At 43.3% G+C, this 17,750-nt stretch overlaps 1 protein-coding gene across 1 annotated transcript; it reads right to left on the reverse strand.

Moving 5' to 3' along the window:
• Positions 1–11,259: 11,259 nt before the first annotated feature.
• LOC120664988 (calmodulin calcium-dependent NAD kinase-like) lies at positions 11,260–16,717 on the reverse strand. Its single transcript, XM_039944392.1, has 8 exons — positions 16,289–16,717; positions 15,099–15,322; positions 14,926–14,987; positions 13,162–13,383; positions 12,722–12,851; positions 12,072–12,397; positions 11,751–11,892; positions 11,260–11,572 (listed from the first exon to the last, which is right to left on the reverse strand). Exons 1-8 carry the CDS (start codon positions 16,392–16,394, stop codon positions 11,312–11,314), a joined length of 1,473 nt encoding a protein of 490 aa, XP_039800326.1. The 5' UTR covers positions 16,395–16,717; the 3' UTR covers positions 11,260–11,311.
• Between the last annotated feature and the right edge of the window lie 1,033 nt (positions 16,718–17,750).

Consider the following 17,750-nt stretch of genomic DNA (forward strand, 5'->3'; position numbering starts at 1 on the left):
AAATGCAAATGCAAGCGGAGCTATTTGGTTGTTGCAATCTACCCCGATTGCGGTGAGTATCTGACCTTTATACTTTCCAGTCAGAAATGTGCCATCAATGTAGATCACCGGAAGACAACACTGAAATGCCCTAACACAGTCACCTAGGCAAAAGAAAACCCGTTGCAGAATGTTTTGCCCCCTAGTCACGGCTGGTACGAGGTATGTGTCATAAAAGCTTCCAGGATTTCTAGCAGCAACTTGTGATAACATATGACGTAGGTTATCATATGATGCCTCGTATGTGCCGAACCGCATCTCGAACACTTTTTGTTTAGCCCGTCATGCCTTCAAATAACTAATGGTGTACTGGTAAGTCTGCTCAATGTGTCGAACAATTATTTTGGCTCATAATTTAGGTTGTCCATAATCAACCTATATATTTGCTTTGCAACAAAGTCGCATGATATATTGAGATGCGAGGGCTGAAATTTTGACAGCAAACAAGTGTGCTCTGTCACAATGGAACATTTCCAGTTCGACTTCTATTTTTCCTCGAATGCATGTACTCGCCATGGACATCCATCATTCACACACTTCACCTCATATTCTTTACTGGCAGACTTCACGACTCTAAATTCTCTCTTTAATGATATTGCCCATACTCTCACAGCATCTTTTACGTCTTCAATGTTTGGATATGTTGCACCTTGCACTACCTCATTCTCTCTGTACTCCCACTCCTGATTTCGTACGTCTTCTACGACATGATTGTCAAAACCATGCTTCTTCCACTCTTTTGGCAATGAGTACTGCTCGTCATCAGATGAGCCGTCATATTCTTCCATTTCCATTGCGGCTTGGTTTTCTGCCTCCATCTCGTCCACGATGCTATGTATCCTCTCTCCCTCATCACCAAGGCCATGTGGTCCGATGTTTTGGTTCTCTATCTGTAACGTCCCGCCTCCCCGAGATCGGGTCCGCTTACATCTGGCAGATTTCTAGGACATAGACTACCCTCACAGACCAACACATGTCTTTTCTGCGCACTTTGTCCTCACTCGTGCGCACCCGGAAAGAAGTTCCCGGTTGGTCACCCATCCCGAAATTGCTCCAAGCCAAGCACGCTTAACTTCGGAGTTCTTTCGAGATTGGCTTCCGGAAAAGAAGTTGCAACTTGTTGATATGAGTATTCTATCAATCCTATTAAGCTCTTGGGCTGGAATGTCACATCTCACTATATACACTAGCAGTCTACTATGAACTTTCCCTACGTAAGCGGGGTTAGTGTACTTGTAGAAAAATCGCAATATATACATCTATCCATAACTACTACATGGCTAGAAATTAGTTGATATTATATATATAGTCACCTGACATATCCTATGCTATATAGGGCTTAAGATCTAATCTCTCCTAATCCCTTAATCGCGAATCAATGTAGATTTCTGAAATTCATTTTTAGTCTTGAAAACACCAAAATAATATTGCTGGTACCCCCTGGTGCATTTCAGCTCTGATACCAGCTGTGACAGACCCGCCGAGTTAAAACGCTTAATTAAATGTAACCGCCATCATCAGGCGCATTAGCTTAATTAAGTGTAACTTGACAGGCTGTTTCCAACCCACAGGCCGATCGAAACACACTAGAAGTCTCGCACGAAGGCGAGCGCAGAAGATACCAGCATGATAAAATATTATAAAATAGAAAATTAACATTAAGTCTTTTACAAAACAGCTTTAAATTTAAAATTGCAAACAGAAAAGACAGCACGGAAGAAAATCTAACTTACAGAGCATGTATACTAGAGAAATAAATAAAGCAAACTAAATAATTCGAGAACTACCGAGACGTGTAGATAAGGCGTCACATCGAGCCCACCGATATGACACCTAGTTAGCTCCTAAACCTGAAAATAGGGTAAACAACAAACCCTGAGCAACTAATACTCAGCAAGACTTACCCGACCAGTGGGTATAACTTAGCCCACATAACTAGACATGCAAGGCTTTTGGCTGGTGGTTATTTTTTGTATAAAGAGCGACTAAAGTAGTTTCCTTACTTTTATTATTTTTAGCTCCAGGTTCTATATAAATGAACTACCATCTAATATTTGCATAGACCCACTATAGCAATCATGGTGATGCAAGCAAAATAATTCAATGTGCTCAATATTTTATATAAATATACATAACTCACCTTCTAACATTTTGCTACGATGCAGCAAAAAGATCAAGGCCCTCATAACCGCGAGACACGGCGAATCGATCCGATTTAACCTTGCAAGGTGGACCTAACCAACACGGCACGCATTTGCCCCGTCGGACTATACATGCCAACCATTCCCCTCCCTGCCTTGAACTACAGAACCGCCCCACCTGCATATAGTCAGCCGAGCCCTACGAGATACCACCAAAAGTTAACATATGCATCCCAATTCTCCGCGGCCACTCGACTCGCCTTAAGGGGTGGGTAGAAATTCTGTACTTTCGAAGCAAGGCAGTACTCGGCTTACCAGTTTCGACTACCTCCTACTCCCGGCATGCGGTTAGTACAATTCAATCCCCGATCAGCACTGCCGACAACGACCGGTCCTTAATCGACTCAGACGGGGCTAAGGCACCCAGGAACCCTGTCCTGCGGCCATACCTATACATCATCCTTGCCCGGTCTCACATCTCCATATCCATTTCAATACTCAAGTACTGTAACATAAGTAGACATAACCTATGTCTCACGAGTAACTGGAAAGTACTCGACTTCTATATATTCTATCTCTCGCGAGTGACAAGAAGTCACTCGACTTCTACCACGAACTCTTAAGCATAACATTACTATCGTCCTATCATACTAGTATAAACTCAAAGAAACCTAGAGATCATGCAACTAGGGTTTCAACCAATATCTATACGTAATGCACAAGTAATATATATATATATATATATATATATATATATATGTCATAATTTAAATTAATAGGTTGTGCTCCGGGGCTTGCCTGAGGGTAACACTAAGTCAGTGTTAATGCTATCAATGCCTTGGGCCCTTCCGACCTTGGGCCGGGTCTTCAGTTGCGCCAGCTGGTCCTTCTCTCTTTAGGATACATCCACCAAACACCGTCTTGGGGTTCGGCTCTAACATCGCGTGCTTCACGCTCACGCACTGTACATCTAGAGCATCTACATGAGATGCATATGACATGAGAATGTATGCAAATATGATATGCAACAACAATCTTTCAAATGCCTAAGTAGAAACACTACAAATTTACCCCAAATTTACCCAATTCTACATCCAACAGTTCTAATAAAACCCGGAATATCCGGATTCATATCCGGAGTATCCGGACTCTGAAGTCCAGAGTTTCCAGGCCTATACCCGGAGTTTCCCCCGGAGGGTCCCAAACCCGGAGTATCCGGGCTTATACCCGGAGTATCCGGACCCGACAGTATTTTCGCCCCAAAAACTGAAATCTTGATTTTGACAAAACCAACCCACCAAAATCAAAACCCTTTTAGATCCTAGTTGAGGGATGCATATGGAGTTGATTGACCAAAAGAAATCACTTAAAACCTCCTAGAAACATAGATCGGGGCGGCACAAGTTTGAATACCTAGAATGAGCTTTTCTCCGCGCGAAGAACTTGAAACCGAGGGCACCCCGGGAAGGAATACGTGGGGAAGATGGCCCTCCACGCAGATTCGAATTCTCCTTGGTCTTGGGATCGATTCGGGGTGGGGGATTTGGAGTTTGGGATTTGGGGAGAGGGAGAGCTTGTGAGGGAGAGGGAGGCCACGGTGAGGGAGTGAGAGGGAGAGGGAGTGGCGTGAGAGAGGGAGAGAGTGAACTGTGAGTGAGAGAGAGTGAGATATTTAACGGTTGTGGGGCCCAGAGGACAAAATAAAATAAAATAGCAAAATCCAGGTCCGGAGTATCCGGATGGGTGTTCGGAGTATCCGGACGTTAGTCCGAACTATCCGGGCTAATACCCGGACTATCCGGGCCTAGGTTGATTCCGAGGAGAAAAATTGATATGGGGTCGATTTGAATTTCAAACGTGGCTCGAACCGTTATTGAAAACCATTTTAAAAGCTATTTCCTTCTCGCATAAATTAACTTGCTAGCAAAAATTTTATTTAGCGATCTTGTTCATGCGTGTTTAAGGCTAACAATCATGTTAATCGCGGCTTATCCTTAATTACAAGAGATTAACACATGGGGTGTTACAGGGGGAGGCGACAGGCCCCCCCCTGTCGCCCGTTGGGGGGGCCGCCGCCGCCGAGCCCCCGCGCCGCGCTGACCGAGGACCGGTTTGTAAATTTTTTTTAAAAAAAGGCCTGTCGCCCTCCCCATGGGCGACAGGGGCTCATTTTTGAAATTTCTTGGAACGGCCATATATTTTTGAAATTTTAATTTTTTTAAATATAAAAATGAAAAAAAGGAGAAAGAAGAAGGCTCCGCCTTGGATGTCTGACAGGAGTGGCCCACGGCGTCTGGTGGGGCCGAGCTATGATAGTAATAAGCTGGCAATTATTCTAAATAACTGACTTGTTTGGTTTGTGTTGTGCTAGAGAATAGTAACATTTTGACCGTTAATTACGGTGTCAAACAAAGTCAGTTTACAAAACTAACTTTAGAACTCCGCGCTAGGAACTCTGAAGAATCTAACGAAGTCTTTGGCCGCGCGATTAGAGGACGGGTACTGTAGCATTACTGTAGCCAATCATCGATTCATTACCGTCATTAGATTCGTCGCGAAAAGTTACACCCATCCCTGAAAAGATTTTGCAAATAGACTTCATTTAGTACACTATACATGCGAGATTTTTTTTCTCGGAAAACGTGCGCGCACACTAGGAGGGAGGGAGAACCAAACTGAGGCCAATTTCTCATAGACTAAACGTTCATACATTTTCATTAATCTTTAGGCATCATGTGCTGTAGAGATGTTAGTATACTATTATCCACAAGCTCAATGGCTTGTCACTATTTATCACAAGTTCGGTTTTTTATCTAATGAATGACATGCGTCGACTGAAATACAACAACACACTTTACTAGTGCAGTTGTCACAATAAGATGGTGGCGCAGATACTTCATGCAATCCCTGGTCAAAATATAAATTGCCATGTGGGATCTTATAGTTTTTTTCTATACTATAAAAGTTAAAACAATTGAAACTCTTTCTCACCAAAATTAGGTCCACCGTATCTCTCACGGAGGACCCAATTGTCAGGTCTAAAGGTTTGACGAAAGAGGGTGGGGACTCATTTTTTAATAGAAGGAAAATATTTCTACCCAAAAGATTTGTTTTTTTCACCAAAAATTTTAACATACCCACATCTCCCACCCAATAATATCTTCCAAACATAGGCACAAGGTGATTCCATATAACCCGTGTGTTTTATTTCCCTTGATCGGCGAGCAAGAACGGCAGCAAGAGGAGGGCACGGCGATCGGCATCGACCTCGGCACCACCTACTCGTGTGTCCGGGTGTGGCAGCATGACTGGGTGGAGATCATCGCCAACGACCAGGGCAACCGCACCACGCCCTCGTACTTGGCCTTCACCCGACACCGAGAGGCTCATCGGCGACGCCGCCAAGAACCAGGTCGCCATGAACCCCACCAACACCATCTTCGATAGGTTTTCCTCTTCGGAGCCTTTGGAACGATTCCAGCTTGTTTTGATGTAATTGTACTAGCATATGATGATCGGGTGATCATAATTCATAATTCAGAACTAATCATAGGAATCACTCGGTGATCCCAATTTCACGGCTCCTTGCTCTACTCTCACTCTGTTTTGGAGGCACGCACGATAGCACTAACTTCATGTATAGTAAATAAAATACTAGATTTGTTTGGACACAAAACAGGTGTACTTTATACCAAAAAATACGATTATCTATCACGATCAGTGCATGATACATATATGCTGAGATTGTGCCATCGCATATTTGTTGTAGTATCTGCTTATGTACATTGGATCCACGTTTGAGTATAGATACTAACTATTGTTTCCCTTCTAGATGAGTAAAGTGCACCATCGGTCCTTAAACTTTCTCCGCTGTGTCATCCCGGTCTACGAACTCTCAAAGTGTGTCATTACCATCCATAAACTCAGTTCGGGTCTCTAATCCCCCATGACGGGTCTAGCTGATCTTATCCTTATGCAAATAATCCCTTGCTCTTTTGTTCCTTAATAGAAAGCACCATCAAGAGAATCGATCTATTATATATGGGAGAATCGATCGTTCGTCCACCGAAAAAAAAGAGATCGATGTTCGCTCGCCGCCGCCAGCGCTTCGTCTCGCGACCGCGACTCCTCCGTGCGTGAGATCGATCACTTCGCTCGCCACCGGCATCGCTTCGTCTCCCGCCCGCAACTCCTCTGCGCGTGACCATGGCGGCACAATGCGCGGCAAAGGGCATCTTGCGCCGGTCTACAGTGAGTTCCTCCATCCCTAATCACGTTGTGTGCGTGCGATGGTTCCGTTGATGAGCGTTAGGGTTATTGTACGATTTCTGATGGTGAGAGGAAGATAGGTTACTTCGCTCGCCACCGGCATCGCTTCGTCTCCCGCCCGCAACTCCTCTGCGCGTGACCATGGCGGCGCAATGCGCGGCAAAGGGCATCCTGCGCCGGTCTACAGTGAGTTCCTCCATCCCTAATCACGTTGTGTGCGTGCGATGGTTCCGTTGATGAGCGTTGGGGTTATTGTACGATTTCTGATGGTGAGAGGAAGATAGGTTGTTAGTAATTCTTGCACATTAGCTAGTTAGCTATGCATGCCGTATCTCAATTTAGCATGCGGACGTACTAGCTAGTTATGCATGCAGACGTACTAGCTAATGTGCGCATGCGGATGTGTTAGTAATTCTTGCATGATGGACACGCGACAAAGCCGCAAGGAGCAGCAGCACGATCCTGACCTCTGCTGTTTTTCCGTACAATAAAATGAGAAGGAACACAACAGAAAAGCTGCTAAGTTGTACGCAACACCAAAAATCATTATGTCCAAGTGATAGCGTGTGTTTTCTTGCTCTGTGAGTTCGTCCTCCGGCGAGCTCGTGTCCTCGACGCCGGCGTATATCGCCGGGTTGAGGTCTGACATAGGTGGGGATGAATTGAATCGCTGCTAAACTATTTTAGGTGCCAATTTTTTCTATTAACAGGTTGGGTAGCATGGTTTTCATGTAATTGCATGCCATCCAATTTTTTGCATTATATGTAATCACTTTATTTTGTGTCGGCCATGTAGGTAACAATGGGGATCAATTCAGCATTGAGGTTCACCATGGGCGATTTTTTGTTGGTTATGGTGATATGAGAAGCTATGTGGATGAAAAGATCGACTTCTTTGATGATCTAGAGGCAGATACTTGGTCCCTGCTCTGGTTTGATGATTTTGTGGAGCAATTAGGCTATCAGAAAAATGATAGGCTGAAGTTTTACTGGTTGTTGCCTGGGAAGACCTTAGCAGATGGCCGTAGAATCATCACACAAGACAAAGACACCAATGCCATGACTTCTATCGTGAGCAAGGTCAAGAACCTTGTAGTGTATTTTGATCATGATGACATTGCTGATGGAATTAATTGGGATGACATTATTGCTAATCTAGTAGCTAAGCTTCCAAAAGTGATGAGCCCACAAAAAGTGCAATATGTGGGTAATAAGGTTGGTGAAAAGCTCCGTGTTTTCAGGAAAGTGCAACAATTCAATACCAGTGAAGGAGAATCAAGTGGACCTAAAGATAATACTAGTAGAGATTCTGATGGTTTTGTTGACAGTGACTATGAAATTGAGGATGGGGATTATGACATTCTTGAGACTTTTCTTGATGCTGCTGGAGATGAACCGAAATTGAGAGATAATAAGAAAGCTAAAGGCAGTAGGTTGAAGACTTTTGAGATGAGCAGGCCAGATGTAGTGTCAGATGTGGAAGACATTGATGAGGAGGGCCTTGAGCTACCAGGCACGGATGGAGAGGGAGAATGTGGACATGGGTTGAAGTCATTCAGAGATGCGGACATGCAAAATCCTGCATTTTCAGTTGGGCTTGTGTTCCCTTCAGTTGAGAAGCTGAGAGAAGCCATCAATGAATATAGTGTCAAGAACAAGGTTGAGATAAAGTTGCCAAGAAATGATAGGACAAGAGTCAGAGCTCATTGTGCTGAAGGATGTCCATGGAATCTATATGCTTCCGAGGATAGCAGGATGAAATCTTTTGTAGTTAAAACCTACTATGGACATCATACTTGCCAGAAAGAGTGGAAAGTCAGAAAGTGTACAGCTAGATGGATTGCAGCTAAATACTTCGAAGCCTTTAGAGCTAATGACAAAATGAGCATTACTAGCCTAAGTAGAACAATACAAAAAGACTGGAACATAACTCCTTCTAGAAGTAAGGTGGCTAGAGCAAGAAGGCTCATTATGAAGCAAATTCATGGAGATGAGGAGCAGTAATTCAATTAACATTTCATCCACTCAACCACCACCATTTGAAGACATGACACAAGCTAGCACCACGATGCTTTCTCAAATGCTTGGAGAGGTCAGATATTTAACCCATACATGCATTGTTGTCTTAATTTTAATATGAAAACTTCACTGACTCTATTTTATAACACAGGAAAATCTAGAGAGCTCACTGTCACAACCTCAAGGGCCTCTACCAGATCCAGCATTTATCCTATCTAACCAGCTAGTAGAAAGGCCAATTCCACTGAATACAAGCACAGTTGCAGGTCGGGCTGCATTAGCCAAGAAGAGGAAGGCATCCACAAGTGAGAAGACATCTTCCAAGAAGACAAGAGGAAGAGGAAGGACATCATGATAATATGTAGTTAATGAAATGGTAGAACGCATCAGTATCTTGCACTGGATGTTTTTGTGGTGACCGGCCGTGGAGTGCAATGGATCATCTGTTACACTTTTGTTTGTTTCATTGCTGGTTTCGCATTAGCTCTAACATTGTTATTGTTACAACTCTGATTTTCGATCACCTCACGTATGTTACTATTCATGGCGGTTGAGCTTATGAGCTTCACTTGGCTATCTAATGTTTGAGTTTAGTCGCAATTTAGTTTCTTATGGTTTTGTGTTTGTTTAGTTCTGAACCGTGCTCCCACTTTTATATATATATATATATATATATATCTCAATGATTTAGGGCTTAGTTCAGGAAACCGTGCCATAGGAAAAGTGCTCCTCGCTTGTGTGCTGTGCAGGTCGGTGGTGAACAAGCAGCAAGCTTTTGACTTTTTTTTGTTCGTGTGCAGGCAGCTTGGCATGTCCCACTGGCGGCAGCAGCAAGCTGCTTGTTTTCCATGTGTTTGTGTTTTCCTCTTGCAGCTGGCCGGCGTCTCGCTCGTCCTCGGCAGCGGTTGGCAGCCGTCCTGGGCGCTCGTTTCTCACGCGCAGAGGAGTCGTGGGCGCGGGAGACGAGGTGATGGCAGCGGCAAGCGAAGCAATCCAACTCTCGAAATAGATCAATTTTTTTTATACCGAAGATCGATTCTTTTTTTTTTTTACCGGTGATGGCTTCTCGCCAGGAGGCCAGGAGCGCTAGTTTGGGAATAGATCGATTCCTTTTTTACCAGAGATCGATTTTTTTTGGGAAAAGATCGATGCTTGATGGTAATTAAGGAACAAAAGAGCAGGGGTTATTTGCATAAAGATGAGGTCAGCTGGACCCATTATGGGGGGATTAGAGGCCCGAACTGAGTTTAGGAATGATAATAACATACTTTGTAAGTTCGTGGACCGGGATGACACAACGGGAAAAGTTTAAGGACCGGTGGTGCACTTTACTCCTTCTATATTTTTAGATGCAAATATAATTGGTTATTCCATCACACAACAAATGGGATTTTTAAACAATTTAACTTTAAACACGTGCTTGCAACAAGTAAGCCCACTGTAATTCTCACAGAGGATCCACTTGTTTAGAGTTAAGGAGTGCCAAAGTTTGTAGAAAACCTCAAAACTACACTTTAGAAAATAAATTTGTCCAAAAAGCAAAACTTTTTTTCCAACTAAACTCACCCCCAAACCCACCGCAACCACTGCTTTACGTTTCCAATCACCTGTACCACAAATCCGCCTCCTCCTCAGCCTCTTCCCCTCTTTTTCATTCCTTTCCTACCTCACGGCGTTAATGGAAATAAATATCCCTACATGCATGTTGTGATTGGCTCCAATTAAGATCCCTTGGCAACAAATTAGAGTAGCTTATTTCCTTCATATTAGCTACACGTATGAACCGCATGTATGTGTTAATCAAGCAACATCCGTTGGCAACAAATCAGGTCAGCTTATTTCCTTCCTATTAGCTACACGTACGAGGTACGAACCACGCGTGCATGATCGTGAGTGCCAACCCTTCGCGTCGGAGCACGCTCTTCAGGACATAGCCTGCCTCCGCGGCTGTGGCGGCGCCGTTCCGGAACAAGAAGAAGGTGCTCATCAGTGTCGTAACTCTTATCCCGTGGTGAATAATTCGATTGACGCATGCGTGCTACGCGCAGGTACTGGCATCTAATGCAGAACATCCTGTCACTTCTCCCTCACGTGAAAAAGGACAGCTGCCACTTGTTCAAGGTATACCTCTCCTACTGTGTTTCCTACAAACTAGGCGCACAACAAAGTCTGCGGCACACGCGAGTATCACTGCGACTGCTGCACACTCTTCTCCAGGTACGAAGATGTGCCCGGCCAACACATTCAATTTGGTGCTCTGAATTTGGATGATATAGATCTTAAATTTCGCCAAAATAATATAACAGATTGTAGCATTTTAAAATATTATTCATAGTGATGTTACAATGCAATGCTGGTTTTGCTTGATGAAATAGCAATTTCATCCTTTTCGGCACTGCATTACTATTAATAATTCATACATCCCATCTTAATTCATGAACCGTAGCATGGTTGCTCTTATATACAATATAAGTATTTTCTTATAAGTATGTGTGTTGGTTCTATTTTTATTGTCTATAACTATAAGTATTTTCTTCACTTATCATATTATATCCAATATATTGATCATATATACTTAATTTTTAGTAGCAGTTCATGTAATTTTCAAAACACATGCCTGTGGCATGTGCATCTCCACTAGTCTTAGAAACAAAGTAAAGAAACTCACGCGGCTGATATGGAAATCAATTGGGATCGCAAGTTCATAGGAATATATGTTTATTTTAAGGTGAAGAAGCCAAAAATGATAGGCTATCTCCACAATCGAGTTTACATAAACTTTTTTCTTTTCTTTCCTGGGATGGTACGCCAATCAGCCCGCGGCTATCTTTTCAAAAAAAAAATCAGCCCGCGGCTACGGTTGCGGGTCTGAAGCGCGCCTCGCCCTTCTCGATGGCGGCCTTGAGCTCCCGCTGCGCCGACGCCCTCGACGGCGACATGACCATGTCCTGCCACGCGGATGACGAGCCGCCGGTCCGTCGGCCGTCGGCGTACAGCTCGTGGACGCAGTCGGCCTCCTCGTTCAAGCTGCTCACTCTCTCCAGGCAGCCGATCTCTTCGGGATCCACCAGCAAGCTGCTCCCGCCGTCCTTCCATCCTATCAACTACATCACCGGATAGGCTTTCAGCAGACGTGATTATAACAGTGGAAGCAGTAACTAGTAGGGCATGCTTGGAACACAATCATGCTGCAGGAATTCGACATTCCATGTAAAATGCCTGTAAAAGTTCTTGTGAAATTCATGTATCCAGAGATGGTTCGGTTTTGTCATGTTAGTTTACCTTAGCAGAACCCAAGCTGTTGGTGCTGTAGAGCCTTGCGTTGTCGACAAGGCTGCAGTAGCTTTTGAAAGCAGTGGCAAATCGCTTGTGAGACTGCAGCTGTGACTTCACACTCACTGCCCTCCCGGTGATTACAGCTCTCCTGCAAATCGTGAACTTTTAGTAGCGCACGGTGTCTGCATGCAAGTATACTAGGCACTGTTTCCTGACATAACAGCTTCAATGTCAGATATTTAGAGCTTAATGCAAGACAATGTATGAATGGGCAGAATGTTATTGACATAGTGGCTAATTTTGGCATGGATAAGCTATGAGCTGCACCTGATTCCCCGGACAACTGCTAGATATGCATCGCAGACCACACCAACAAGCTCGATCCGGTAAGGCTTCCTTCCTGTCACCTTGTTCTCCTCTGCACTACTAGATTCCTCAACCGGCTCCCAGTACTCCTCGGTTATGGTCCCATCATTGCTGACCTTGTAGCCACGTCCCATGCGGTACCGCTGCTTGTGCACATCCCTGGCCATGGCAATCGTTTGCTGCACAAACGGCTCCCAGGACAGAGTGCCATCCATGATCACGTCCCGGCCTTCATTCAGGGCGGTAACAAGTAGTGAGGAGGCCGCATCCAATGATGACTGGTGTACCTGCATCAAGCATCGTGATTGTGGGTCATTGAGGCCCAATTTTTAGGTAGTAAACATCCGTACTGTGCAGAAGTGTAAGATCATGATGTTTAGAGGCAAATATTGATCTCAAAACTAGTTGTAGTTTCGACTGTTTACTTGCTTCAGATTTTCAGTATGCTTGCAATGTGCACATAAGGTTGGGTTTTCTTTGGAAGTCTGAACCATTGCAATGTTGAATGTTGCAACATTATGCATTTTGACTTGTTAGCTAGTGGGCTATATTGCATACTCGAAGTAACTAGTGTCTTTTCTGGTAGCAAATACAGTAAAAAGAATATTTACCAGCTCTGCTGTCCGCAGCATGTCATTGTGATGGCCTCTAGAGCTGATGGCTCGGTAGATTACATCGGTTTCCTTGAATGCATCTGCCTCCACCACCACTGAATTCGCTGATGCTCCAGACCAAAATGCTCTGCAAATCAAGAAATACATACCAGGACGATCAACATATACATATATCCAGATAGTGTCACATAAGGTGTGCTCTGTCTTCTTTAACTGCTACAATTGCTTTGATGAAATTCACCAGGATTGTTTTTTCCCTTCTCAATTCATTCTAACAACATTCATTTGTCCTACATACGAATGTGACGAAATATGAAGATACGAAGACCAAATCAACATCTTTTCATTTTTTTTTCATGAAACTGGATATTTAAGACGATTAACACAATTTAAAGGGAAAATAAACAGAACTTAAATAGTAGAAATGATCAACTTACTCCTTGAGGATATCTTTAAGTACAGTGCTCTTGCCAGCTCCCATACCACCACCCATCAAGAGTAAAACCGGACTGCGGTTGCAGTGCGCTACAGGGACCATTACATCATTTCGTGGTGAATCTTCACGGCTTGATGGTCCTATAGCCTTCAGTTCCTCAACCAGTGTGGAGAAAAACCTAGTCACCTTCAAGCTTCTTGTCACCCTCTCAAATCTTTGCTCCCTATGTTCAGTGGCGGACCAATACATCATTATTGGTGTCAGAGGAACAACAGTTGTTTAATTGTGTAGTTCAAACAGGAATGGGTCAGAGAATTACGCATGCCTCTTCAAATAGAACAACCATTGGTGAACTAAATTAAAAGTATTCCCTCAATTAGAATTCCTCTGTTGGAAATTCCACTGCCTCAGAAGCTAAACGCTACAGAAAATGGACAAATTGAGCATGCATTTCCTGTAGACTTATTTACTTCTACTTTTGGCCTTGGCCTCCATGTTAGTCACTCGCGGGGAGAACAGGGGTGACACCAAATAATGGTGCTGCTAAACTAGAGCTGCAGCTGCTCCTACCTCTTCCAAGTTCCAAACACCAAACAAGTAAAGCATACAAGTCAAAAGTAGAGTGCATGATGTCACTGCCAGCTAGTACTAGCTAGACCATACTTTTATACTAGCATACTGTTTTATCGTACATGGAAGAGAGCTGTGTGTCATTGTATTAACTAGACTATCAACCCGTGCTCCAGCACGGGCTAATTAGAGTTATTTTAAAAATAAAGCATACAACTAATAATTATAATTACTTTGAGCTCCTACCTCCTAGGAGGTAACCGGTGTACCGTAGCAATGCCCAATATTCTAACATATATTATAAAATATATATTTATTATTATACGGTTGCAATAGATTTTATTTTGCACCATACCTCCATATGTATTTGATATATATTTAATTGAACTATTTGTTTGTGAAGTAGTATTCTTATCTCTTTCATGATACATGAATACATAGTGACACTTATCGTGGGTAGTATTTTTATATAAATAATAGTAAAATAATATATTAATTATAAAATAGTAATTTAGAATTTTATATTGGCATACCTCAATTTACGAACAAATACATTCTCATCAAGTTTTTGTGTCACTTCGAAAAATACATAGTTGAAGTATCGATTTTATGTGTTATGTTTAGTAACGGGAATTGCATAATTAACCAGCAATCATTTGAGTGATAATAGACCATTTCTGGAACGTCTTTAATCAGAACCGTACATTAATCATAAAATGACTAAACATCTGGCTCTAGGAGACTTTTTAGCCATATCAATTTTTTATCATCTAATTGCATGTGACTTCAGAAGTTGTAATTACTGATGAAGTGTCCATTTTGCAATCTGAAGATGATCTAGAGCCATGTTTGCGTACAGGTAGATTTCTATTTGGTCAGATGAGGGATAAGATACAGGTCAACAAAATAAATAATAAGGTCCAAGCAACTGGTACATCAAGGAACGTGATCCAACATTAACAATTAACCAGAGATTCTCAAAGCATAAAATAATCAATGTATTTTAATGCTTCCATTAATGACACTCCAATCAAGAGATCACATGGTTTAACTAATACATAAGGTTGAAGTAGAAAGTACTTGTACTAAAAGTAAGCAAGGGGAATTTGAAAAGTTAAAGTGAATAGAGTGAATGGGCATAAGCAGTACAATATCAGCCACTTAGAAACCAGGTAGCTTAAGGGTGGGCACTCACCTGGTGGCCTCTAACACCATGTTCTTGAACTTTCTTTTGGTTACACCTTCTACAGTGAGAACCTGTCAAGATCACTACTATATCAATATACAAAAGATAGCGTAAGGATAATTTAACTAGGACTAGGAGACAAAATAGGAGGTAAACTTCAAAAGTCAGTGTACTCCCTTTACCTGGGTAATTATGTAAGTTGCATATTTCCAGTGGAAGGAGAAGTAGCCAAGTATACACTTGTCAAGCTCCTCTATAAATTTCACAATCAGGCGTTCAGGATCCAAGTTGTTTTGGAAGAATGCAAAGATGTTCTCCTCATAACCCTTATTCTTCCTGAGATAATCGTAAGCTAGAGTGCACAGGTGGGGGCATTCCTTGACATCGTCAAAGCCAATTTGCCTAGCTGAAAAATGAAGCAGAATATTCTTGTCAATGCAGACATGGGGGGGGGGGGGGGTACAAACTACCACCACAGTGAGCCATTCACAGATCTTAAGATCACAAAATGTGCTAACCTATAACCAGAACCAGTCAATCACAAAGAACATGTCTCGCATGTGGGATATAGATCTTGAGTGTGACGTCTGACGTGCAACCGATAGAACTGCCGTGTTTGGTAAAAATTCCCGCAAAAAGACGAACGCACGCATGGAGTACTAAACAAAGTTTATTTGCGAAACCTTTTTATGGATGGGTGTAACTTTTCGAGACGAATCTAATGAGCCGAGTTCCACCATGATTCCTACAGTGATACTATAGTAACCACACCCAAATCATCCTCTAATCATGCGGTCAAAGACCTTATTAACTACTGCACATGCTACAGTACCATGATTGTGAAGATTGTTTCATAATTAGACTTCATCTAATACCTCTAATTAGTGGTCAAAGGGACGAAAAGTTTTCATGACAATTTTCTTATGCCCCAACCAAACACGGCCAACCATAATTTCGTATAAGCAAGTTGGCTCTACACAACCCTCTCCCCGGCACCAAATAATCTATACCAATCGAGATGCTTCCGCACTGGTATTCCGAGCTGTATCCTTATATCTTGGGTCGGGCAATGTAAACAAAACAAATAATGCGAACTCCGACGACTTACCCCAGTTTTTTTTTTTGGAAAAAAAAAACTTACCCCAGTTCGCCTGATGAACTGGGTTGGTTCTACCCACGTGCTCACTAGTAGCAAAGCTACGAGGGTCGACCATTGCTTACAGTAAATCGACATCCGAACAGTACCCACGAGTCAAACATTGCGGGACGCAAATCCAATACCACTCGCAATTCAAGTAGCAGAGCGAATCCATGGAGTCCCGATGCCACCATCAGCATCAGAAACGAAGCAGGAGCAGATTTGGGGACCTACCGACGTAATGCGAGAACTTCTCGAGCTCCTGGACGCGGCTGGAGGCGGACACCAGCAGCCGGGGAGACAGCATCTCCGCCGCGGCGCTCGTCCCGTCGTCCTTCATGCCGCCGCCCAGCTCCCTCCGCTCCTAACCCTCTCCAACCCGGCCGGCCCGGCAGGCAGCGTCAGGAGGCCGCGGCGGCCGAGCGCGAGCGGGGCGACGGCGCCAGGCGAGGTGACGCGGTGCGCGGGCCGGCCAGGACCATGCTGCGGTGCCAGCCGACGAGAAGGATATGGTTCTCGGCGGACGGGGCACACGACCGACCGTTCCGCGAGGCCCGGGGGTGCGGCGGAGTGTGACAGTGGCGTGGCGCAGTACCCCACGGAACCCGCTCCACGGGCGCTGCGCGGCGGTGGCGGAATTGAAAAGTAGGCGAGGAGCGCTGCGCGACGCGAGGCGGGGGAGGTGGGAGGATGGAAGCGGGGGGTGGACGCCGACGCCGACGCCGACGCGGGCTTCGCTCGTGGACTTCACTTGGCTGCCGCGTGGTGGGTGCAGGGAAAAACTTTCCGACCGTATACCGCCGGAAAACCGGAAAATTTTCCGTTTCCGCTGGTAGCCGGAAAATGGAATTTCGGAAATTTTCGGTATTTTCTGTTTTAAATTTGGAAAATTCAAAAAATTTGGAAAAAAAATATGATAAAAAACTAGGTGTTTTTCTAATCAAATAGGACTAGAACACACTCAAATCTAAGATCATTTGCTAGACTAAAATTATATTTTAGTTGAAAAACAAAGTTATTTGTAGTCTAATGAGGTAGGATTTATAGCTTTTTAATATCTGTATTATCAATGGGTTAAAAGAATATACCTTTTGAATGGAATGAGAGGTCTCCTTTATTTATCCATGCACTTTCATCATATCTTCATTACTTATTAAGTACTACGTGATATACATAAACATTGTTTATTGGATTGAACTATGCAATTTATATGGACTATGCAATTTATGTATTGTAAACATATATTATGGTCTATGGATTGTAACTATGTACTTAAGTTATTGTGATAAATTTAGTTTTCATGCATTTTATTTGTGATTTCATGTGACAATATGCTTTTGTTATAAATAATTTGTGTGTAATATATTTAATATGCATTGTACATTGCAATATACAATAGATACAAAAAATATTCTATCAAATTATTTAATTCTTTATATGTTTAGAGTATTTGTAGTAAAAAAATGATATTTTCCACCAGAAAGTCCGGAAATCCGCCGGAAAGTAGCGGAATTCCGCCCGGAATTTCCAGAATTCCGTTTTTTAAATTTGAATTCACCTTCCGTTCGGAAAATGCGGTTTTCGGCGGAATTTTGTCCGGAATTCCGTTTCGGTGATCGCTAGAATTTGTAAAAAAACGAAAAGGTGAACCCTGGGTGGGTGGGTGGGCGCTGGTGGCGATGGAAGTTCGCAAAGC

This window comes from Panicum virgatum, chromosome 3N (genome assembly GCF_016808335.1).
Source record: "Panicum virgatum strain AP13 chromosome 3N, P.virgatum_v5, whole genome shotgun sequence".
Classification (NCBI taxonomy): Eukaryota; Viridiplantae; Streptophyta; class Magnoliopsida; order Poales; family Poaceae; genus Panicum; species Panicum virgatum.